The following is a 25,839-nucleotide window of genomic DNA, read 5'->3' as shown; positions in this document are numbered from 1 at the left end:
TAGGGGTTTGTCATTGCTACTTGCTTTTTGGAAAAATCTGCAGTACTGTAAATATGGTGATGTCAAATTTATTGTTCAAAACTAACGCAAACCAAGTGAACTTTATCCTGTTTTAATTTTTCGAAGGTCAAACTGTATCCTAAACATTTTGCCGCATCTATATAAGTTATATTTTTTTACAATTTCAATTCCAGCTAAAACCCGAAGCATAGCCATTCCTCTCGAACTGGAAGCTAAAATCCAAACGGTGTTCGAAAAAGCGGCAGCACTTTCGCGGCAGACCAGTAAATGGCTGCTTGCTTCTAAAACCTGCAAGTTGGAGAAGATGGCTTCACAGGTACAGAAGTTATTTAATAATAATATGACATAATTGTTATAAGGTGTACAAAACATAATGTAACAAAATAGACGGAACATTTAATTCTATTGGCGCATGAAATTATTAACTTGCCTCTACCGGAAGTCACTTTGATATCGATATTTATAAAATTATTTTTGGTTAAACTACAGTATGTACCAAAATTTGACGTTTCATACTTGTAAAGAACGACAAAACAAGTTATTATTCACATTATTTACCTTCCAGAGCAACCTGCAGAACGACAAGTCGGTGATGGAAGGGTTGCAAGAGATAGTGTCTCTGCTGGAGGAGCAGTTACGACCGCTGCTTCAAGCAGAGCAGTCGCTGCTGGTGGACATCCTGTACAAGCCGCACCGGCTGTTCACCTCGCCCGGCGAGCTCACCAGCCCCGACACCAGCGGCATCTTCATATCCAGGTATACCCTGGAGCAGTGGGAGCTGCTTCAAGCGGAACAGTCGCTGCTGGTGGACATCCTGTACAAGCCATTAAGTGGCTTGACTGCTTTTTCAACATTCATACACACACGCACACACACACAAGTCGCAAGTTAAATGCTTGCAAAATTCCCACACTTTCGAAATTGTTCTATAAAATCTTTTCCAAATGCTATTCATTTATATCTGAAATATTGGACTTCTGTCTCCGCAAAAAAATATAAAAAGTAATTATTTTAAATAATTTGTTCTTGTATACAGGTTGATACGTCACACAGAGAAACTTCTAGAAGAGAAAGAAGAGAAATTATGCGTCAAAGTGCTACGGACACTCCGTGAGATGATGGCTGTTGATCCAGAATATGGTGAAAAAGTAAGCTTCAAAACATTCTTGATTTTCAAAATTTAGAGCAACTATTTTATCCCTTACCCTACTATATAAATGACTACGTCATTTTACATTTATTGAAATGAGTAAATATTATATGTATAGATTCCCACCCCCACAAAACAATCTAATCACTGCAATTATATTCTTACACAGATCTATACCGAAATGATCTTATTTTATATTCGACTGTATGTTTTTTACTTGCAACAATTCTGCAACACGCAACATTCCAGGGCAACCAGTTGCGCAACAAGTTGCTATCCCAATACTTCGTGAACCGCAAATCCGAACCGAAAATACAGAGCGCGCCACCCGTCGTTGCTGTCACACATGGTCCAGGAGGTTAGTTTATTATCTACTAGCTTTCCGCCTGCGGCTTCGCCCGCGTTTTCAAAAAAAAACCCGCATAGTTCCCGTTCCCGTTCGATTTCCGGGATAAAACCTAGCCTATGTCACTCAGAAATGATGTAGCTTTCCAACAGTGAAAGAATTTTTCAAATCTGCCAAGTAGTTTCGGAGCCTATTCAATTCATACAAACAAACAAACAAACAAAAAATCAAACCTTTCCTCTTTATAATATTTGTATAGATATTAATAAGTAGTTTTAGAATAGATAAAATAGCCGGGTACATTGCTATTTTAATGCTAGAAAGTAATATTTAGAAAATTAAAAATATAGTGATAAACTATGACGGAAGGATAGACTCATAGATATTATCGATATATGGCTACATTATATTTTCAAAGACAATATTTTAATCTTCCCTTTCACTCTCACGCATAAAACAGATTTCATATCTTTCGCTAACAATCAATAAAAATGCACAAGTCGGGCAATTACCTTACTCTTATTGTCATTCTACAGCGTGTTCAACGTAGCTATAACTTTTAAAACACTACTACAGAATCATTAAAATTGACATACACATCATTTAAAATAGTGGTTACACAAAGCAAATGTAGAAAATATCAGCAAGTTCAATATAGATTTATGTACACATAGATGTACATATAGAAACTAGAAATGTCATGTGTATAGGTAATACTAGTGCAGTAGTACATATATTTTGTTTCGCAACGCATGCACAGCTGAAGCACTACCGCAGACGAAGACAGGTCAGTCCATTATACCACAAATTATACATAGCATAATTATTTTGTTCGTATGTTCACTTAAATTCACTAAGCTAAGCACTTGCTATAATAGACAGTAAGTAATAAATTATCTAGTACTTATATATCTTACAAATTCCTACTGATATTTATCAAACATAGGATAATTCTTACTGGTAAGTTTTGATCACGTGACAAGAACTACAGGAAAGTAATATATCTACTTGAATATGTGAAAATAGGCAATATTTTGTTCCTTACCTATTTATTTACTGTTAGATAATATAATATGGAAAACTGTATTTAAAATTTCATTGTTTAAACAAGTACTTTTGTAGTTCTATACAACATTCTAATTAATATACTCAGTTGATAACAAAAAATTGACAAAAAGCTAAAGTACTAAGGTCAGAATAAAGAAACAACATCATCCAAAGCAACAACAAAATATTTACCACATAAAATCTAACATATTAATAAATAATTAACAGCAAAAGTGCTCATGCGCACGGGTCAAACGCTGGCGCAAGTGCAGGCACATCTTGATAGAGAAGGTGCTTCTGACCTGGTCGTGGAACTGGTCATCAAGAGCACCAATAGACCAGCTATATTTCTGGAGGCTATACAGCTTGGTAAAAAACTTAATTTATTTTAGTTTGTTTTATTTTTAGTTTTTGCTGTAACATTAATATAGGTTTGTCTCTCAAAGTCCAACATTTGTTGATCCAACTATACTTCGTTTAGAAGCGCTTCCGAATCATCAAAATACAGGAAAAAAAATAGAACTGGTTAGGAAAGTAGTTCAGAGAAGAACTGGCAAGAAACTATACTAGCATTTCCATAAGAATTCAAATTATATAATTTATGTTTATTATTCAGGTATTGCCCTTCTGGAAGGTGGCAACCCTATTATCCAAAATAGTATATTTACTAAGCTACAGAATGGCGAGATATCACTGGCGTTCTTGAAGGTTTGTTGTTTAAATGGTTGTATACAAAATAGCTGTGTTTTACCTGAAAATAAAACACATATTAAATACTTACCTATATTTGAAGCTTACTTCATTGAGAAGGTACCTAGCTTTTTCCGCCTATTTTGCCCTCTCTTTCCGTTGTATATATGCTATCTCTCTCGCACACCTCTCCACCAGGTGGCGGGGCGCACGATAATGTGCGGGCGCTGGATGTTTTTTCATCGAGTCGAAATCCACAACAGGTGGACGTTAAGTGTAAGCTTCAAATATAGGTAAGTATTTAATATGTGTTTTATTTTCAGGTAAAACACAGCTATTAAACACTTGACCGTAATTTGAAGCTTACTTCATTGAGACCTGTTTGTTACCCACCTGGGGTGTACAATGTGACGCCAATGTGAATTTGAATACATAAGTAATTACTTATTTCTTTATTTGAAAGAGTAAGGTGTGCAGATAGTATACCTACTAATAAATCACACAAATTTTTATATTATATAATATATTAACAATCCCAGATGAAAAGTTAATCAAATAAGAACCAAAAAGTTAATCATAATGATTAAAAGTATTATAACTTATGAGATTGGTTCAAGCGTACCTTAGTTAACCTTTTTGGGCTTGAAAAGTTAAAGTTACTACAATTTCCACTATCTTTAGCGTAAATCTGCGAAAGCGCCAGTAACGACTTTCAATTACGCATTTAGATGTTACTTACAAAATGAAGCAACAGCTGATCCCGACGAGGCAAAAATACCTCAAACTCAAACCTTTATTTATTCAATTAGAACTCTGCAGAAGCATCATTGAATCATCTTAACATAGAATTACCAAATGTCTCAACTCACACAGTTTTAACCCAACCTGCTACAAGCGGACAAGAAGAGACCTTGGTCCTTACTTTTGGGGTCAGAAGTAAATTTAAAAGGTCACCCCTTGAATAAGGCAATAAAATAACAAAACAGGTAAATGGTTTAAATTATAATACAGATTTTTAACATCCAACTAAACCGTGCGGTATCTTTTAATGTTTAGAGCCAACGTCGCAATCATAATCTAAACATGGCTGGTACTTTCAGTACAATGCATGAATTATTTATTTAAAACTGATAGGTCATAAACTCTGTACTGGAAACAAATATACTGAACACAAGGGACTAAAATGATAAAGAGCTTATCTGTGTCCCAAAACTGCAATTACTACAGCTAAGTACGTTACTTTTAATCAATTCAGTTTTAAGATATAATTATGATTTACATCAGAACTTATATACCGAAAGTCTCGGGACTACATAACGTGACTTATTTATAATAGTGTTTGTGCATAACACTAGGCAGTCAACAGCTATATGAACGTCAGATAGGAAAAGAGCCAAATTTATCCAGTCGGTAATAAAGGATTTTAACTATACTTATTATAATTCAACCAACTACTACTAGCTACTCCGTACCCGTACGTCTTTTGGGTAGACGGAGGCAAATAGGATTTTTATTCCAACTATATCATTTGATATTTTGAAAATGTACTCCACATTTTCATACCGTCAGAGTCATTTTGCAGATTATAGTGGTGCAGCACTGAACACTGTCTATTAGGTGGCTGGTGCTGCTGACCGGGCCTTCAGTTCCGCTTTCCAGAATATCTTCACCCTTCTAGGTGCTACTACTACTGAAATAGCGGTACTCTATCGCGTCGTTCAGGTCTCTAACTGACAGGATTTCTCATATTATCGTAACAACCTCGCTCGTTCTAATGCTGGGGCCACACTAACGGGAAATGCCATTAATTAACGCGATAATGGACGTTAACTTTAGGTGTAGCCAGTATTATTTAACAACGGCATTAACATTGCCGTTTGGCGAGGCGATAGCTTTATCGAAAGAATTAACGCAATGAAGCGGTCACACTACGTCCATCTTGCTAGAATTTTAGTAAAATTAACGCCGTTTTTATCGCCAACAATCGGCATTCACGTTGACCGTTGAAGTGTAGCCACCCACTTAACGCCTTAAAAATTATCGGAATAATTATCGCGATAAAGGGCATTAGACGTTAGACGTTAGTGTGGCCCCAGCATTACGAGAACAAATTATCGCCAAGGAATTCTGCTGCAGGATAATGGCAAGAGAGATTATAAGCTTAACTATGCATTATTATGCTCAGGAATATGGTGGATTTTGAATACTATCGTCGTCTGAAAGTATCTCCTTCCGATTAACTTCATTAAGGATGCAGATCTGATCCCATCTTTGTTCCGTAGGAATGCTACGACAGTCTAAACGTTACACTGGACAAAGGAAATTGCCCTAAATATAGTCGGTTGTTCCAACATCCGTAATATGGCTAGCCTACCTTGCTAGCCCTTGATTGTAACTGCTACCAATGCAGGCATTGCTCTCGTGTTGTCCACAGTTGTGCGAGTGCAAAAATGAAGAACAGAGCTCGTGGGGAGCTATGTCCAATGAATCTGTGTTAAGATTATGACAGTATAGGACAGTTAGCTGTGGATGCGTTTATTCATCCGTAAACACGCGAGGCAGCCACGGACAGCGATATAGCAAGAACTAAACTAGCAAAGGTTAGTTCGCTTACCAGACTTATATTTTAAAAGCCGTATAGTCTGTACCTACTGCATTTCATTTATTGCCCCCCCCCCCCTTAAAGCAAAGAAATGAACAGTCATTTGGCAGAGCTTTCTCGTTAGGGTAGGGGTTCCAAGTAATCTAATCTAATAAATATTATAAATGCGAAAGTTTGTATGGATGTATAGATGTATGGATGTATGGATGTATGGATGTATGGATGTTTGTTACTCTTTCACGTAAAAACTACTGAACCGATTACAATGAAATTTAGCACAGATATAGAGGGTAACTTGGATTAACACATAGGATAGTTTTTATCCCGGAAATCCCACGGGAACGGGAACTATGCGGGTTTTCCTTTGCAAACGCGGGCGAAGCCGCGGGCGGAAATCTAGTATCTAATAATATAGAGGCTTTTGTTTGGATAGATTGACTTTCCGTTATTTATCCTCTATCCTATGTAACTCAACAGTCAGTATTCTCAGTATTCGTTGAGTACTTAAACGTTTTACGTAAATAGTTGTATATAACTTTATTATACAATATAATAATCCTGGTGGGATGACAAGAAACTTGTCTAACAAACGATTATCCTAATCCCTCAGCGATTTATTGTTTGAGCCCTGAAGAAAAATCTCATGGGTGCAATAATGAGGTCAAATGGGTTGAAAAACGAGTCAAATAAATTGCCTACAAGACCGGGCAACTAAAATAGGCCTATGAGAGGTCAAATATACGTAATCAATCGTTTGAAATTTGAAATTTGATTTTGAATCAATCGTCATTTGTTACATTCAATCGCTTTGCGATTAAAAAATCTCTTCCGATGTTTTTATATGAAAATTGGTCGGCTAGTGCCATTGAATGACGATACCAAACATACCGTTGACACAAGGCTTGGTGACAATCTTCGAAACCACCGCCACAAATCATCTGCGAGATGATATTTGATCCGACTCGCCTTCCTTTGTTGTGAATAGGCTTTACATTGGTAAATACGATTTGTTCAATTCCAATTTCCATAATTGGTAAACCAATGGTGGTTTCCTGATTCCTGAAGCGTAAACTTTTAGGATACGAAGTATCAATTTCATGCGCCCATTATTTGACGTCTCTAACCTTTATTGTATTTATTAGGTCATATTACTATACTGCCCACTGTGAAGAAGATTTCAAAACCTTTTTCTACCTACCTTAGAAGAGTGAAGATCCGATACGGTCATATCCAAAACTTCTTTCGTGGGTCCTCGTTGACGAAAGCAAATATCTATGATCATTTTAATGATCAATCCTTTGTATATTTGCACCAATCGCCATCAAAGCCCCGCGAGGGCTGATATATATTTGCACCATGTCTCCGTGAGGTACTGTTGTAGTCAAAGCCCCGCGAGGGCTGATATATATTTGCACCATTTCTCCGTGAGGGACGGTTGTAATCAAAGCCCCGCGAGAGCTGATATATATTTGCACCATCTTTTCCGTGAGGGACGGTTGTAATCAAAGCCCCGCGAGGGCCGATATATATTTGCACCATTTCCCTGCGAGCGACAGCTGCGCGAGGGATGTTTGTAACTAGAAATAAGTAGGGCCTGCCAAAAAATGCTTAAGAGACACCCTGCGAGGGTGGATTTGACCTGGCTAACCCCTGCGAGGAGTAGTGGCCACATTTATGTATTCTGCTTCGAGCAAGAATACACCTTAGTGCTAATATAAAATTAGCAGTAAATAATCATTTAAATAATATAGCAATTAACAAGGTCCTTTAACTTATTTTCCAATGTTAGCGACAACTGTCCAGGATGAATTAATAAGAATTGATTTGACAATGGTAATTAATTATTTTGTTTATACTTTATATAAAAAAGAACTAACTATTTAATAAATTCATAATTCAAATCAATTCACTAAATTTTAAAATGAACTTCGATTCATATTTATTTTTGTTCATGCAATCGATGTAACATTTAGTTGCTTTATATCCGTTAACATTCCTTACGAACGCAACCATACCGTCGTAGGACGTTATATTAATTAATTGCACAAAATAATCTCCACTCACCCGCAATTTTTTACTTTTTGTCAAGGTGTACAAGTTTATAATATTATTCTAAAACGTTAGAAGTGAATTGTAAATCCTTTGAAATAAATGTATCTAAATCTAATTTATATTAAGGTATATCGATAATTATTATACGATAACCCTTTCAGCACAAGTTCAGTAAACCAAAGAATTTAATTGTAAAATTTTGGTACTTACTCGTTTAAACAAAAAAGTTGCATCATTTGAAACATAGGAAACGTAATTTTCAATCAAATTAGCCGTGTGTAATATGTCTATTTTCACATAAAAACGGATCAGAATAATACTCATAAAAGGACACGTATAGACTACGGATAGTTTTGAATGTGTGGTACATTCATGGTACGTATCTACTATACATGAGCGAATTCCATCATTATTCAGTTGAGCGGTAACTCCCGTACGATTTATAAAATAATATCACAACATGTTCTGACATGTCGTGACTTCTTGGAGCTGACTCATCTCGTTCGATAATTTTTAGTAATAAACTATTATAGGAATTCCGAACCGTTCCTAGCGATAACGACAATGTAATAAAGTCGTAGCAATGGATTGTATGCCTGTAAAGCTTTGAGTTGGCTCATATCCATACTAAGTAGGTATTAATTGTAATTTTTCCAAGAAAAATTCACTTGTAACCTTGTAATAAAAACACATTATTAAAAATGAAATAAATAATTAAAAATATCTATATACAAGAGAGGGTATTTGATATATCTAGTAATATCAAATAATCACAAAAGTAATATTAACGATTCGAGTAAAGCCGAACGGTAACACCGTTAAAATAGCTTTACTCACAGTATTAAAAATTCAAATATTAATTAGTACATATTGCATAATGAAATATTTCAAAAGAAAAGTTACTATTTCAAGTAAAATGTAACGGTTGTATCGTTAATTTTAAATATCTTTATTCATGCTATTAAGTATTTAAGCATATTGAAAAATAAACTATTGCTGAAGGATTCATTAAAAACCTCAGCATTTTAAATAAAGTCCAACGATTATACCGTTGACTTTAAAGATTTTTACTCATTTTTAAGTAAAATATTATTAGAATAGATGTAAAAATAACTCACTGTACCGATCCGACGGGATACACTTTTTAACACTTTTAGCACTTGCTTTAAGCAATACTTAATACTTAATAGCACCAAGGTTGTAGTCTTGTAGACAACCTTCTCGCGGCGGAAGCTAGACGCCAATGAAAAAACATCCAGCGCCCGCACATTATCGTGCGCCCCGCCACCTGGTGGAGAGGTGTGCGAGAGAGATAGCATATATACAACGGAAAGAGAGGGCAAAATAGGCGGAAAAAGCTAGGTACCTTCTCAATGAAGTAAGCTTCAAATTACGGTCAAGTGTTTAATAATGAATTATTTACTAAGCTAGTTGTTACTAATTCGCATTTATGTAATTTTCCACTTGTTTTAAGAAATACAGAAATTGATTTTTTCTTAATCTTATATATAAAATTCTCGTGTCACAATGTTAGTCTGCATACTCCTCCGAAACGGGTGGACCGATTCTCATGAAATTTTCTGTGCATATCGGGTAATAGTCCATTGAATAAAAAGTTCTAGAGTGCGTGAGTTAGTAACGTAAGATGTTTTTTCGGAAACATGTCAAGAGTCCCTAGGTAATAAACATACTAAAACCCCGGGACACTAGGAGGAGCCCCGGAGTGGGGGGAGGGGGGAAATGGGACCCTTTTTTTTATTTTTCGCTTATATCTCAAAAACGGTACATGTTAGAGAAAAACTTTCAAGGAAAAGTTGAAAGGCCATAAAATTATCTACAAGTTGTATCTAAATCATTTTTTCCTATATCCTACCATTTCTGAGTTATACGCAGTAAAAAATGATTTTCGCTCAAACAATTTCCCCATACTACACATCAATCGATCAAAAAATATTTCTTTCTTCCAAAAAACTCAAATGTGCAACTTGTGACCGGTACTGATAGATTGCTCTTAATTAGGTCTATAATTGGTAAAATAAACACATTCCTCCATGGAAGCCTTTAGGAGGAATCGATTCTCAAAATATTATATTAGGGTAGTTTGAGTTACTGAACTTGATCTTTTTATTTTTTCTTCCAAAAAACTCAAAAGTGCAACTTCTGACCGGTACAGATAGATTGCTCATAATTAGGTCTATCATTGATAAAAATACCAGATTCCACGACGGAGGCGTTTACGGGGAATTGAATTTTGATTAGGGTAGTTACTGAACTTGATCTTTTTATTTTTTTCTTCCAAAAAACTCAAAAGTGCAACTTGTGACCGGTACTGATAGATTACTCTTAATTAGGTCTATAATTGGTAAAATAAACACACTCCTCCATGGAAGCCTTTAGGAGGAATCGATTGTTAAAATATTATATTAGGGTAGTTTGAGTTACTGAACTTGATCTTTTTATTTTTTTCTTCCAAAAAACTCAAAAGTGCAACTTGTGACCGGTACTGATAGATTGCTCTTAATTAGGTCTATAATTGGTAAAATAAACACATTCCTCCATGGAAGCCTTTAGGAGGAATCGATTGTCAAAATATTATATAAGGGCTGTTTGAGTTACTGAACTTGATCTTTTTATTTTTTTCTTCCAAAAAACTCAAAAGTGCAACTTGTGACCATTACAGATAGATTGCTCATAATTAGGTCTATCATTGATAAAAATACTAGATTCCACCACGGAGGCGTTTACGGGGAATTGAATTTTATTAGGGTAGTTACGATACTTGAACTTTTTATTTTTTTTCTTCCAAAAAACTCAAAAGTGCAACTTGTGACCAGTACCGATAGATTGCTCATAATTAGGTCTATCATTGATAAAAAAAACCAGATTCCACCATGGAGGCGTTTACGGGGAATTGAATTTTATTAGTGTAGTTAGTTAAAAAGTTCAAGTATCGTAACTACCCTAATAAAATTCAATACCTCCTAAACGCCTCCATGGTGGAATCTGGTTTTTTTATCAATGATAGACCTAATTATGAGCAATCTATCGGTGTCGGTCACAAGTTGCACTTTTGAGTTTTTTCAAAGAAAAAAAATAAAAAGTTCAAGTGTCGTAACTACCCTAATAAAATTCAATTCCCCGTAAACGCCTCCGTGGTGGAATATAGTATTTTTATCAATGATAGACCTAATTATGAGCAATTTATCTGTACCGGTCACAAGTTGCACTTTTGAGTTTTTTGGAAGAAAAAAATAAAAAGATCAAGTTCAGTAACTCAAACTACCCTAATATAATATTTTAACAATCGATTCCTCCTAAAGGCTTCCATGGAGGAATGTGTTTATTTTACCAATTATAGACCTAATTATGAGCAATCTATCAGTACCGGTCACAAGTTGCACATTTGAGTTTTTTGGAAGAAAGAAATATTTTTTGATCGATTGATGTGTAGTATGGGGAAATTGTTTGAGCCAAAATCATTTTTTACTGCGTATAACTCAGAAACGGTAGGATATAGGAAAAAATTATTGAGGTAAAACTTGTAGATAATTTTATGGCCTTTCAACTTTTCCTTGAAAGTTTTTCTCTAACATGTACCGTTTTTGAAATTTAAGCGAAAAATGAAAAAATGGACCCATTTCCCTCCTCCCCCCACTCCGGGGCTCCTCCTAGTGTCCCGGGGTTTTAGTATGTTTATTACCTAGGGACTCTTTACATGTTTCCGAAGAAACATCTTACGTTACTAACTCACGCACTCTAGACCCCCCTTGGAGGGACTCATTCAATGGACTATAAGTCTGAGAATCGGCCAACATCTATTTTTCATATGTACCACGGGCGAAGCCGGGGCGGCCCGCTAGTCTTCTTATATATAAAAATGAATCGCAAAATGTGTTGGTAAGCGCATAACTCGAGAACGGCTGAACCGATTTCGATAATTCTTTTTTTATTATATTCCTTGAAGTACGAGGATGGTTTTTATGTAGAGAAAACGTAAATATGTACCACGGGCGAAGCCTGGGCGGACCGCTAGTTATAATTAATATTAAGTAGATGTACTGTCTACAGCGCTAAATTAAAAATGTTTACTCATAAAACTATTTCGTTCAATATCACACAATGTTCTGCATGTTGTGTCTATACTCAATTCATACCCTATATTTTTTACTTGTTCATAATTTTACCAACACTAGCTTCCGCCCACGACTTCGTACGTGCATCCCCGTTTTTCCCCGTTACCGCAAGAATTTCGGGAAATCCTTTCTTAGCGGATGCCTACGTCCTAACATCTACCTGCATGCCAAATTTCAGCCCGATACGTCCAGTGGTTTGGGCTGTGCGTTGATAGATCACTATATCAGTCACCTTTGAGTTTTATATATATAGATTTCACATAAACATTAAACAACAGGTATTCTACGACAAAATGCGTGAGGCCCAGCAGGAAATCCGTTCTCTAGCAGTGAGCAGTACGAGCGGAGCGCCCACGGACAAACGAACCAGCCCCACAGACAGACAGAAACATTCCACACCAGATGGTAAGGTCTTAACACGCTTTTATTAGCATGTATGTTTGTATGTTCCGCTTCTTAAGATTCGATTTTGACTTTAAATATACGGATTTAATTTAAACCTTGTATACTTATTAAGCATCGGTGACGTTCTTAGATCATTAAGTAATGGATAACACTCGCAGGCGTTTCCCCTTTTGCTGAGGTATAAGATTATTCGAATCGAAAAATCTTATGCTTTCATAAAAACTACTTGCGTAATCGATTACAAACACTCTGCGTATTCGTAAAACATCGAAAGGACGTCTGCAAGTGCTCCGCTAAAAATGCCGTTTTGCACTGTCAAGTCTTGCAGAAGCAATTCAAACATGTCGAATATTAAAAAAGATGGAATAACCTTTAATTTGTGTATATTTTTTTATTTTTTAACGTACATTTCTAATTAAATGCAATTTCTAATAATCGTCGATGTATCGTTTAGCGATATGATCAAGACAAATAATCGAGTCATGTTTCGAGAGAGAAAGAGACGAGACTATCATGGAAAGAAAATATACAAATTTAATCTTTATCCACTAAGAGAGAAAGTTGAATTTAAAACGCGATAATGAACTGCATTCCTTACGAGACTATCTTTTAAAGAAATACAAATTTAATCTTTATGATCTAAGTTATAAAGTTGAATTTAGAATGCGATATTGAACCACACTCCCCACGAGACAACTTGGAAAGAAATACAAATTTAATCTTTATGAACTTAGGGATAGAGTTGAATTTAAAAACTCGTCGCTTAAAAGGTCGTAAATTTTTACGACTTTCGTGACACAAATTATTTTTGTGAATGTGTGATTGTGTTTCAATAGTGTGAGTTGCCCTCCCCGCACCAAAATCAGCAGAAAGTTTAGTTAGAACATTTGCCAGCGTACTCCATCCATTACTTAATGATCTAAGGTGACGTTACAATATTTTATGAGTTTTATTAACGTTAGAATTGGACGATAATTTAGATTGAAAATATGTAAACCTTTATAAATAATTGCCATTTAATAAAAAAATTCATTCAATTATTGCAGTTATTTTAATGCTCTATGAAGTGCGCATTTGTATTACCCACTAAATTTGTTAACTGCAAAATTTACAAAATAACAGGATTTTTATTTTACCTATCTTAATATAAAAATCGCGTGGTAGTAGTATCTTCTTAATATAAAAAAAAACTTATTTTCACACAGGTAAACCAGTAACAGGACCATTAGTGGTCGGTGAAGACATGGACGAAGAAGTGAACAACGCGTGCGGATCCGCGGTACACGCCTACTCAGATATACATACTATGTCGCATGGTAAGAGAGATATTATATGAGTAAATCCTATTTAAAAAGTTAAGCATGAATTTATCATTGTCACTAGTAAAAACCTGTTTAAAAAGTGAATATTTGTGCGGGTACTTTAAGTTTGTATTTCTAAAAGGATAAATATTCCTTCCTTTTGCATAAAATTTACAAAACAGACATGGCTTATATTTAAATTCTAGGAAACGAAGAATTTGAGGTATTTTTTCCATTTTGTTTTTGTAACTGGAAACATTATTATTGTTTGTTTTCCAGTTTTTACCCCTTTTCAACCCAAACGTATCAAACGATATCGTCATAATAAGAAAGGTAATTTGCAGTATGTTATATTGTGTCTTAAAGTGAAGTCATAGAGTGCTAGTTTTTGGTCGATATAGTAATACTTTTCAGTTTACACCGCCAGCGGCCAGTGCTGTCAACAATTAGTAGTGCTTAGTTTCTAAGTTTAGGTATAAATTATTGAAGTGAAACTTCTTGATGCGCGTTGAGAGTAATATTTCAAGGTCGCGTCATGGTAATAACGTCACGTCATAGAGTAAGGCGATGATTTTGGTATCTTTGAATCTTGCCAAAGAAGTTTCACTTCTGACAAGTGTGCTCGGCACACTCACTCTTTTTCATATGTATGTTAGTTTGTACTGTAAATATTCTATAGGTCTGTACTGTATGCTGAAATAAATGTAATAAATAAAATACTGACCAAACTTGATCTGATCAATAACTTCTATTTTTCCATATGTCAGGTACAACAGTGTTAGAAGAAATAATGGCGGAAAAGAAACGGTCCAGTGGTAACGGGGATGTTCTGCCAGCCAAGGTTGCCGTGATGAAGCCTATCTTGAGGTTCTTGCAACTGCTCTGTGAAAACCACAACCCGGACCTTCAGGTATGGATTTTTTTTGGAAACAAAATTATGTATTTTATTGAGAACTAGTTGAGCTGGCGGTCTACTAGTTAAATTCAAATTAAAATGGCTAAAAACAATGTAATTCTCTCCGATCGTTCTTAAATAATGTTTTAGCTATAGCTTTGGTTGAATTTAAAAAAAAAGTAGCGTAGTTTTTAATTTCCACAAAACAGGAACTCCTAGTATGGAGATAAGTGAATTGTATTTTATTTTATGTATGTTGTAGTATAAATATTTTTGTCTTTTTTGGGATATCATGATTTTATTACTTCTCCACATTTCCAGAACCTTCTCCGCAACCAGAACAACAAATCGAACTACAACTTAGTGTCAGAGACGCTGATGTTCCTGGACTGTATATGTGGATCTACCACGGGTGGACTCGGGCTACTAGGCTTGTATATTAACGAGGGAAATGTTGCGCTTATCAACCAGACGTTGGAGACGCTTACTGAATACTGTCAAGGTAGTTTTTTTATCTATAATGAGTCATATTTTTAAGGTCGGAGATACATGTTATGGTCATTTTTTCCAGTATTTTAAACAGTCAGTAATTTGGGCAGTTTTCTAATCGTAATCCTTGTTCAAATGCTGTTTTAATTGTTCCAAATTAAGTTTTAGATGTAAAATGCGAGTATATGTTTATTTTATGATTGTATTTTAATTTTGACGCAAAATATTTTTGTTTAATGTTAACAACATTTAAAAAATACACAATAAAAAAAAAACAATGTACTATCTAACGATAAAAAAATAAAATAATTCCAATGCTGTTTTTTCCGTGTGTAAAAAATAATATTCTTTTCTCATAATAACAAAATATAACTAATTTAAAAAGGTCCCTGCCACGAGAACCAGAACTGCATAGCGACCCACGAAAGCAACGGGCTGGACATCATCACTGCCCTCATCCTCAACGACATCAACCCCCTGGGCAAGACCCGCATGGACCTGGTCCTTGAGCTGAAGAACAACGCCTCTAAACTGCTGCTGGCCATCATGGAGTCCAGGAACGACTCCGAGAATAATGCTGAGAGGATCCTGTATAACATGAACCCTAAGCAATTGGTAGATTTGGTTTAGTGCCTAATGAATACAATGCTTTTGTGTGTTTATTTTATTTTATACACTGTAAAATGCTGCCAACATAACAAACTTACAGCACAGAAGACAACCTTATCATTTATGTATCACTAGCTTCCGCCCGCGGCTTCGCCCGCGTGGTGTTTTGATTAGAGGTAGCCTATGTTCTTTCTCAGAGTCTAAAGATTGTCTGTGCCAAATTTCATCAAAATTGGTTGAGAGGTTTAAGCGGGAAAGCGTAACAGACAGACAGACAGAGTTACTTTCGCATTTATAATATTAGTAGGGATATATTGCTCAGCAGCGTAAATATAAGTTATTGTCATGTCAAGTTTAGATACACTTTTAGCGGTTTTCTAGCTATGGAAATTAAACTCTTCAAAATTAATGAGTAATTTTTCCGAATTATTATCGTATCAGTGTGAAAGAGTATGTTGAATTATAAAATTTAAAAATAAATATTTAATAATATAAATAATTAATTTTATACACAGGTGGACGTAGCATGCAGTGCATTCCACCAAGAGCACGCGGACGCTGACTCAGATAACGAAGATGATGGTCCATGTGCAGGAGTTTCTCCTAAAGAGGTTAGATTTGTTTTGTCATTAGTTTTGCACAAGACTTTTTTATGAACTAAAAAACAATGTCACAACCGTCATATCATAAATAAACAAAACAATTACTGAACTTTAATGAAAAAAAAAACAAAACAAATTTGTACAATAAGTAATCTAACCAATTGCAATGTTAGAAATCTTTCTGGATAGCCTTTGACACAGTCAATCACATCATTTTATTTAAGAAATCAATCATTACGGTTTAAGGGGTTATGTTCTGGGCTTTGTAAGAAAATGGTCGCCTGGATAGAAAACAATGTAAGAAGGCAATGGAGCTACTTATAGGATAAAATGTATAATGTTTAATGACACCATATAAGGGGTTCTCCAAGGATGTATATTTGGACCTTAGTTTTCATTATGCTTACAGGATGCCTTTAACACAAGTGTTTATGGGTGGTAGTGACTATTGAAACTACTATGCTTTCTCTACAATAAAAAATTGCGATACCTTCATCTATTTTTTTCACTTTGAAATTTTGATTAATTTTCTCTAATAGTTTGTATTAACTTTAAATACAAAAGTTTATTGTTTACCTCGTTTCGATGATGATGATCGATCTTTTTCGTTAGAAATATTAATTGGCTTGACCTATGCGTCATGATATGCGTTGAATCGATCCAAATCTTATTTGGATTGTCGTAAATGAATGTGATACCCACAGGTGGGGCACAACATCTACATCCTGTGCCACCAGCTGGCCGCCCACAACAAGGAGCTGGCAGCACTGGTGCGCGCCACGCCCAGCGGGCCCGCTGCGCCCGCGCTGCAGTACTACCGCTCGCACACTGCGCAGATTGAGGTTATATGTGCTTTTGTGGAAAATATACGGTTGTTTAGAACTAGGAAAGTTTTAGGGTTGTCAAAAAAATAATTTTGTTTTATTTCTTAAAAAAATTAAAAAAATAACTTTACATTTCTGCACTGTACCCCCCCGAATGTGAACCTTTTACAAAAATATCTTCAAAAACTAGAAAAAAAGTAGACATTGTTTGTTCAAATTAACTCATCCTGTCTTATTTCTAGCGAATGATTAAAACAACACTTCAACAATTACATCAACCTAAAATTACTCCTACAGATAGTTCGCACAGACCGCAGCATGGAGCAAATCGTGTTCCCAATACCAGAAATATGCGAATACCTTCCTGATGAGAGTAAACACAGGGTCCTGCAGAGCGCTGAAAGAGATGACCAGGGCAGTAAAGTGGCGGATTTCTTCTCGAGATTGGATAATCTGTTCCATGAGATGAAGTGGCAGAAGAAGCTGCGAGGTATGTGTGGGGAAATGGACTGAAGTTATTAATGTATTTGGATTTTAATTATTTGGGTTAGGGGTGTATTTAGATTAGTATGTATCGGAATTGTTCTAGGAAGGGATAGGTAGATGGCAGATGCACTTTTGTTTCTGTGATAGATGATCTATGCTTTATAATTTATTGATTAGTTTACAGTTAAAAAGAAATACGAACTATTTGAAAATTTAGACCTTTACATTTGTCCTTAAAGGAGAATGGGCAAATTGGGCCTGAAACTTAGGCTAAGACCAATACACACGAAATATTGTTTTTGTGATAGATCATTACACATACCTTACGAAAAAAATAAAATAAAAAAATAAATCGACCGGGTTCTTGTACAGTCAAGGCAAAAAGTTTTATTTATTTTGCGCACAATAACGGTGTTTTTAATTCTAGTGAAGTAAATATAAACCTAAATGTCACTGGAGTGACTGAGTTTAACCATAAAAAACGTCTAACTACGTTGAATTATAATAAACACGGTATAGGTACCTGTTACAAAACATAATATTAGTGTATTTTGGTTATTAGAAGGCTTCAGATTAGTACGTCTTTGTAAGTGAAAGTGAATAGGAGTAACATAAAGATATTGTCATTGTCTTGCAACAGTTATTAATTGCAAAAAATATTATACACAAAGTAATAAAACTTGATGTGACTGTACCTACAAAAACCCGGTTGATTATTTTTTTATATATATTTTTCCCGTTATGTATGTGTTATGATCTATTATAAAATTAATATCTCATGTGTATTGGTCCAACTCAAGTGTTCAGGCCCAACTTCCATAGTAAAATGCCCATTCTCCTTTATGTATTACTTAACTGACTCTCAGTTAAGTAATACAGTAGTAACAAATTATATTAATTTTGTTTTGTTCAAAAAATTGCAATGTAGGCTAAGCAATTATTTCTAAACTACTATAAATATAAAATGATGAAAAGAATCAACGTTTATTCTATAAAAATGAATGAATGAATGAATGAATGAATTCTTTATTGCACACACCAGTTGAAAGAAATAACATAAGATACGATACAAACAAATTGCACAATGGGTGACCTTATGGCCACAGAGCCATCTCTTCCAGGTGACCCGACCAAGGAAAACAATAATAAATTACAAATACAAGTAGGCGGTGTATACTAAAAAAAAGAAGCAATGATAAAATAAGTTTAAATCTACACTAATATTATAAAGAGGAAAACTTTGTTTGTTTGTTTGTTTGATTGTAATGAATAGGCTCATAAACTACTGGACCGATTTTAAAAATTCTTTCACCATTCGAAATCTATATACATTATCCACGAGTAACATAGGCTAGGTTTTATCCCGGAAATCCCACGGGAACGGGAACTATGCGGGTTTTTCTTTGAAAACGCGGGCGAAGCCGCAGGCGGAAAGCTAGTTAATAATATAATGAAATAATTAAAATAATCAATATATTTCAGGTCAACCATTCCTCTTTTGGGTGTCATCTTACATGTCGTATTGGAGCAACATTCTGTTCAATTTCGCTGTTCTCATAAACGTCATTGTTGCATTTTTCTATCCGTTTCAAGAAGAAAATCCAGGTAAGTGGTTACTAAGCTTAAAACAATGGGAATGAATTTCTCGGTTTGGTGTCTTTTTCAGGCATTTGTATTGTTCTGCAAAAATGTATATTTTTCTTTTTTTATATTAAATATCAATCAACCGACGACGACGGCGACGACGCGGTTGGCGCAGTGGTAAAGTAACTGCCTACTGAGCCGACGGTCCCGGGTTCGATCCCCGGTCAGGGCAAATATTTGTGTGATGAACTCAATTATTTGTTCTTGGGTCTGGGTGTTATTATCTATATATGTATTTATAATATTATATTTATCGTCGCCTAGTACCCACAACACAAGCCTTAATTGAGCTTACTGTGGGACTAGGTCGATTTGTGTAATAATGTCCTATAATATTTATTTATTTATTTATTATTTATAACCATTCTCCTATTTCCGGCAGGATATTGATTTCTAGGACCTCATGTATTTAAAGTAAAAAAATTTCAACATCAAAAGGGATACTCTTTTGATCTGTAAAGATACTTTACTTAATTTAATATTTCTACAGAATTAGACGAACACCTCTCCATGGTAGTATGGATAGCTCTCTGTTTGGCCGCGGCCTTAGTCACGTGGGCCCCAAGCTGGGCCTCGCTACGGGCCCTAGCGGCTTGCGTTATCGTACTGCTCATATATCTGCTAGGGCCCGAACCTATGTTGTGGCTGCTGGGAATGCTTACTGTAAGTGTTACAAAAGTCATAGTCTTATCGTAAAGTAAAAACTGGAACAGATATGATGATTTAGAGATTAGATGCTTTAGAGTGAAATCGCAACCATCACCAATGTCGTTTGGATCAGGAACGTCATTATCATAAGAAATATTATGAGTATCATTCTATTTAGCACGAGAATTGTTTTTACCATCAATGTTACAACCATTACCAATACCACCTTTTTAAATTACCCTTAGCTGGAAGTTTAATTTAAGTAGTTGTATTTGTCGTCTTTTTTTAATACTCACACTTTTTTATATTTCAGATAGTAGTAAAAGGTATCCATTTAGTCAGCATAATGGGCAACCAGGGCACGTTATCCAAATCCCTGCGGGACGTGATCACGGACCCTGAGCTGCTGTACCACGGGGTCTACCTCATCTTCTGCTTCCTGGCTATCTGCTGTCATCCGTTCTTCTTTTCTGTTTTGGTAAGTTTTGAGACCTAGTTTTTATAATTAATGGCAAAATTATGTTGTACTTACGAATCATTATAATCAAAAATGTCATTTATTTCCTTTATGGAAATTGTGCTAAAAAAAAATATTTTCAATAGCTTTTGAATTTCATTATAATATTGTCTCATGATTGTGAGTACATTCAGTTATTAATATAACATGTTTATTTATCCTTATGTAAACATCCCTTTCTGGAATTATTAATAGTTTAAAAAACATCTGTAATTGTCTAAGTAGATTTATAAGTTGTCCTCACCACTTACAAGAACTTGACAGTTCATTTCACCTTTTATTTCAACTATATCTTAAAGGGTAACTGTACAGATTGATTTGAAAGTATGCATTGAAAATAAGAGCAACTTTATTTTAATTACAAAGTATAGTATACAAAACTCATTTTAGTTCGATTGATGGACATTTTGCTAATCCAATTTAAGTGCTTTTGGATTCTAATAAAGAAGTCACAATTTTTTTTATAATCGTGTTCAAACTGTGTAACAAATCTTTCTGGGACCTTAAATTAAAGAAAAATAACGAATCAAACTATCTTTAACAAAAAAAAAAAAATATTAAAATAATGTCTAACTAGATTTGTTAGTTGAAACACTTACTGACTGACATTTCATTTCATCTTTAATTTCACCTATAAATTGATTTAAATCCGCAGCTCCTCGACATAGTATACCGCGAAGAGACCCTCTTAAACGTGATGCGTTCCGTCACACGCAACGGGCGCTCTATCCTCCTCACAGCTGTGTTAGCGCTTGTGCTCGTGTACATGTTCTCTATCGTGGGCTATATGTTCTTCCGGGATGATTTCCTGGTCAATGTGGATAGATTGGATGGTGAGTAATTTGTAATGAAAATGAAAATGAAAATTTTGTTTGTTTGTTGTACTTTGTGTTGGTCAAATTATTGCTATTATTGGTCATAGAATTGTTTGATATAATTATCTTTTTAATCAAGTGAGTTTAGGGTATTGAAAATTTATGGAATTCTTAGTGTCAAAAAGTGTGTAAATAAGTTTCGTGCTGATTTATAACAGAAACATGATTTTGGTAATATTTGTTCCACATTACTTAGATTTTAACGTGTATTGATTGAAAACAATGATTCTAAATTACAGATCAGAATCAGTCTTATATATCTATAAAATATATGAGAAAATGGGTTGAATTTACATATTCTTTCCAGTTCGAGTTATTTTATTATGGTTTACTTTTAACTGTATTTCTCAAATACTACCTACAGACGACGACGATCCACGCTTCGAAGTGGACAAATGCGAAGACGATCCTGCTTCCAAATACCGCACTAGAGCTTCCCGCATAGTGTCTGTTGGCGGTGACTTGCGCGAGCGCAGCTGTGATTCACTTGTCATGTGCATTGTGACTACACTTAACCAGGGATTGAGAAATGGGGGTGGAATCGGGGATATACTTCGCGCGCCGGCTAGCTTTGTAAGTATTTAGGAGGCTATTATTTGCTTGTGTAACAAAAAAAACTAGAATCCATCGTTTTGTCTCACAGAACAGTGCTCTTCTTAATTATTTTGAAAAGCCAACAGCCCCTTATAGTGATTGTTTATTATCAGGTATCTTACCAGATTGTTTGCCTGCTCTGATTGCCGAAGACCTATCTATCTAATAAAATTCTGAATGTATCAAAATATTAATTTATTCATACGGATTAAAAACCGTTTACCATTTCGTTTTTTTCACTAACTAAAGTGTAAAGTGAGAGTTTACACTTCTCGCTTATAAAATATGAAAATTTTAATCGTGTTGAAATTTTTCCATTTTCTTTACATAAATATATTTATCCAGGAACCATTATTCGTTGCGCGTGTGGTATACGACCTACTATTCTTCTTCGTGGTGATCATTATTGTCCTGAACCTCATCTTTGGTGTCATCATCGACACCTTCGCTGATCTGCGTAGCGAGAAACAGCAGAAGGAACTTATTTTGAAAAATACTTGTTTTATTTGCGGTGGGTACCTTTTGTTTTGCTTATTAATTCTGTCTGGCACCTTATCTTATAATATGCATTATTTTTTTTTGTAAACTCTGTCTACAGAACTATTAATAAGACAGTTTTGATTGATTGTTTGTTTCGCAATTTTTTAAAAGTAAAAACTTAATAATTCTTTTATGCTTGTCACTATAGTAAAAATCAATTATAAATTGTTTAACTTCGTTAGTATTTTATTTTCAAGTGTAAAGTGAACTAGGGAAGCGCCTACCATCTTAGACTTAAAAAGAAAGAAAGACTTCCTAGCTAAGATATAATATGATTGACAGGTTTAAACAGATCAGCGTTCGACAACAAAACAGTATCATTCGAAGAGCACATAAAGAGCGAACACAACATGTGGCACTACCTGCACTTTATGGTGCTTGTGCGGGTCAAGGACCCCACGGAGTTCACAGGTCCTGAGAGCTACGTGCACTCTATGATAAAGGTAATTTATCTATGCTTTTTGTGGAAAAATTACAAAAAAAAAATTGTTAAAATATTCATACCAAATATTATGTGGATTCCACTAAGACATTTGATAATGCTGCAATGTTTGCAATGTATTTAAACAATAAAAATTATAATTTTAAATTTTCAAACATGGTTACGAATCGTTCTACTCATTTTACCTTTGTAACTACTTCGGGGTTCTCCAAGGCTCACTACTAGGGCCTATTTTGTTTTTTTTTTCTATTAATGACTTGATACATCAAATTCACTACACATAATACTCTTCGTAGACGTAGACTTCGAAAAAAAATATCGAAGTATTATCTAGTTAGAAGACTATCTAGAGAAATACATAATTATTTTAACTGTAATGACCTTGTTTAATATTGATTATCATTACTTTTGTATCAACCCATGTACATGGGATATTCATATCTCATACTAAATGTATGGGAGGGCTTAAAGTTAATTTTTTAGATATTTCTCGTATTATTTTTAAAAATTTATTATGGCCATTTTACTCATTAGGTTAAGTACTTTCGATATCAGTTTAAAGTTTTTTGATATCTGTAATAGTTACGGAATAATCGCCTGTGCACACTTAACGATTACACCCTGTATATAAAAGCCACTATCCTTTATTAAGTAATCCATGCATATCTTTGCTGTTATATTAGGCACACTATTATATTTTTTATGATTATTGTGATTATTAATCAGATACGTTTCATAGAATACGTTATCAAACGCTTATTGAAAGTCCGAAATTTACAGTCGAACAACTTAGATTGGTTCCCGCGTCTGCGCGCGCTGTCACTAGTGGGCGGCGGTGAGGGCGAGGGCGGCGAGCTGGAGCTGCGCGCGCTGCAGGCGCAGCTCGAGCGGGCGCAGCTCGCCGTGCGCACGCTCACCGACCTGCTCACCGAGCTGCGCGACCAGGTACAGGGGACATGGAGGTTGTGTGGCGAGCTGCATACATTGCCAAGGTGGACAGTGGGCTACACAACACGTTGCTAAGGTGGACAGCGTGCTGCATAACAGGTTGGTCAAGTGGACAGCGAGCTGCATAACAGGTTGGTCAAGTGGACAGCGAGCTGCATAGCACGTTGGTCAAGTGGACAGTGAGCTGCATAACAGGTTGGTCAAGTGGACAGTGAGCTGCATAACAGGTTGGTCAAGTGGACAGCGAGCTGCATAACAGGTTGGTCAAGTGGACAGTGAGCTGCATAACAGGTTGGTCAAGTGGACAGTGAGCTGCATAACAGGTTGGTCAAGTGGACAGTGAGCTGCATAACACGTTGGTCAAGTGGACAGCTAGCTACATAACACGTTGGTCAAGTGAACAGCTAGCTACATAACACGTTGGTCAAGTGGACAGCTAGCTACATAACACGTTGGTCAAGTGGACAGCTAGCTGCATAACACGTTGGTCAAGTGGACAGCTAGCTACATAACACGTTGGTAAAGTGGACAGCGAGCAGCATAACACGTTGGTCAAGTGGACAGCGAGCTGCATAACAGGTTGGTCAAGTGGACAGTGAGCTGCATAACAGGTTGGTCAAGTGGACAGTGAGCTGCATAACAGGTTGGTCAAGTGGACGGCGAGCTGCATAACAGGTTGGTCAAGTGGACAGTGAGCTGCATAACAGGTTGGTCAAGTGGACAGTGAGCTGCATAACAGGTTGGTCAAGTGGACAGCGAGCTGCATAACAGGTTGGTCAAGTGGACAGTGAGCTGCATAACAGGTTGGTCAAGTGGACAGTGAGCTGCATAACAGGTTGGTCATGTGGACAGCGAGCGTATAACACGTTTCTTAAATGGATGCGTATAACATTAAAAAAAACATTCACTTTTTTCTGATTATCTGTTAAAAATGAAAAGTGTTTTAATTATAATAACCATTACATTGACATTTACATAATAATCTTTAAATGTTGTTTTTCCCAGATGACGGAGCAGCGCAAGCAAAAACAGCGCATCGGATTGCTCAACTCGACATCAGCGTACCTGCACAACCTGCAGATGAACTTGCCGCCCTGAGACACGCGATAATAAGCTCTATTCATATTGTACCCAGATACCATATTTGTTTACACGATTTACCAATAATTTTGGTCTTTTCGATTCCTGTAAGAACGTTTAACGGAACTAAAATAATAGTTGTGTTAAAAGTTATTTTTAAAATAATAAAACATGAATGTACGATATTACACTTACATTTGGTATGTACTTATTTTTGGATTTTTTATATTATATAAATATTGTTTAACTTTAATCTTGTCTTTTCTCATATCTCTCTGTTACCTTTTATTAAAAATCTTTAATATTTTAAGTGTATTATGTATGTTTTCTTTGTTGTGTAATGTCCGAGCCTATCGCACAATAATTTTGAATAATGAAATAATCAAATACACGAGCGGTGAATGATTAAAAAAATATCAAAAATATAATGTCTAAATTATACAATTTTCGACAGCAATAATTATTATACTTATATTGTACAATGCAAACTTTTAGAGTGCAACTAAATGACACATACTTTTTTTTTATATTATTGTCTAAAACTTAACCAATAAAAAAAATATTTTAAAAATAAATCCGGCTCGAAGGACCATCGCATTTTAGTCCTTCGAGCCGGATTTTTTCCTACTCCTACGTAATGTCTCTTTATATTTATGTAATTTCAAAAACAAGTTGGCTCTACAAGCTTGCATCGTATTCTAAAATATTTCAACTATAGTAGTTGAGTAGTTTTAATAATAGTTGAGTCTAGTGATATTGTTACCCAAACGTTTTGTCATATCCAAAGTATTCGATATTTATTAGAGACAAATCTTTAACTTTTCTACTATTAGCTGTTTTCTATATAGTTGTACTCTCAGAGCTATTTATACAATGAATCTGAGCTTAAACCAAATCTT

The 25,839-nt window shown here is 35.3% G+C and overlaps 1 protein-coding gene across 1 annotated transcript in view; it reads left to right on the top strand.

Moving 5' to 3' along the window:
• Itpr (Inositol 1,4,5,-trisphosphate receptor) overlaps positions 1 to 25,071 on the top strand; it is a 109,599-nt gene extending 84,528 nt beyond the window's left edge. The window contains exons 37-59 of the mRNA XM_090115787.1: positions 195 to 337; positions 587 to 777; positions 1,058 to 1,169; positions 1,421 to 1,529; positions 2,793 to 2,933; positions 3,181 to 3,272; positions 12,320 to 12,446; positions 13,652 to 13,762; positions 14,515 to 14,657; positions 14,964 to 15,144; positions 15,517 to 15,746; positions 16,256 to 16,351; positions 17,047 to 17,184; positions 17,464 to 17,656; positions 19,135 to 19,257; positions 19,787 to 19,959; positions 20,258 to 20,422; positions 21,117 to 21,294; positions 21,701 to 21,909; positions 22,276 to 22,441; positions 22,753 to 22,913; positions 23,693 to 23,857; positions 24,866 to 25,071. Of these exons, the coding sequence (XP_089971913.1) occupies positions 195 to 337; positions 587 to 777; positions 1,058 to 1,169; positions 1,421 to 1,529; positions 2,793 to 2,933; positions 3,181 to 3,272; positions 12,320 to 12,446; positions 13,652 to 13,762; positions 14,515 to 14,657; positions 14,964 to 15,144; positions 15,517 to 15,746; positions 16,256 to 16,351; positions 17,047 to 17,184; positions 17,464 to 17,656; positions 19,135 to 19,257; positions 19,787 to 19,959; positions 20,258 to 20,422; positions 21,117 to 21,294; positions 21,701 to 21,909; positions 22,276 to 22,441; positions 22,753 to 22,913; positions 23,693 to 23,857; positions 24,866 to 24,958 (3,440 nt within the window). The 3' untranslated portion in view covers positions 24,959 to 25,071. The remainder of the gene's footprint in view (positions 1 to 194; positions 338 to 586; positions 778 to 1,057; positions 1,170 to 1,420; positions 1,530 to 2,792; positions 2,934 to 3,180; positions 3,273 to 12,319; positions 12,447 to 13,651; positions 13,763 to 14,514; positions 14,658 to 14,963; positions 15,145 to 15,516; positions 15,747 to 16,255; positions 16,352 to 17,046; positions 17,185 to 17,463; positions 17,657 to 19,134; positions 19,258 to 19,786; positions 19,960 to 20,257; positions 20,423 to 21,116; positions 21,295 to 21,700; positions 21,910 to 22,275; positions 22,442 to 22,752; positions 22,914 to 23,692; positions 23,858 to 24,865) is intronic.
• The last annotated feature ends 768 nt before the right edge of the window (positions 25,072 to 25,839 follow it).

The sequence above is a fragment of the Colias eurytheme genome, chromosome 24 (genome assembly GCF_061535395.1).
Source record: "Colias eurytheme isolate Ceu_HAF_F1 chromosome 24, ilColEury1 Martin Lab GWU primary, whole genome shotgun sequence".
Classification (NCBI taxonomy): domain Eukaryota; kingdom Metazoa; phylum Arthropoda; class Insecta; order Lepidoptera; family Pieridae; genus Colias; species Colias eurytheme.
The sequence above is the reverse complement of the archived record's forward strand: the minus strand, read 5'-3'. Positions and strand labels throughout refer to the sequence as shown.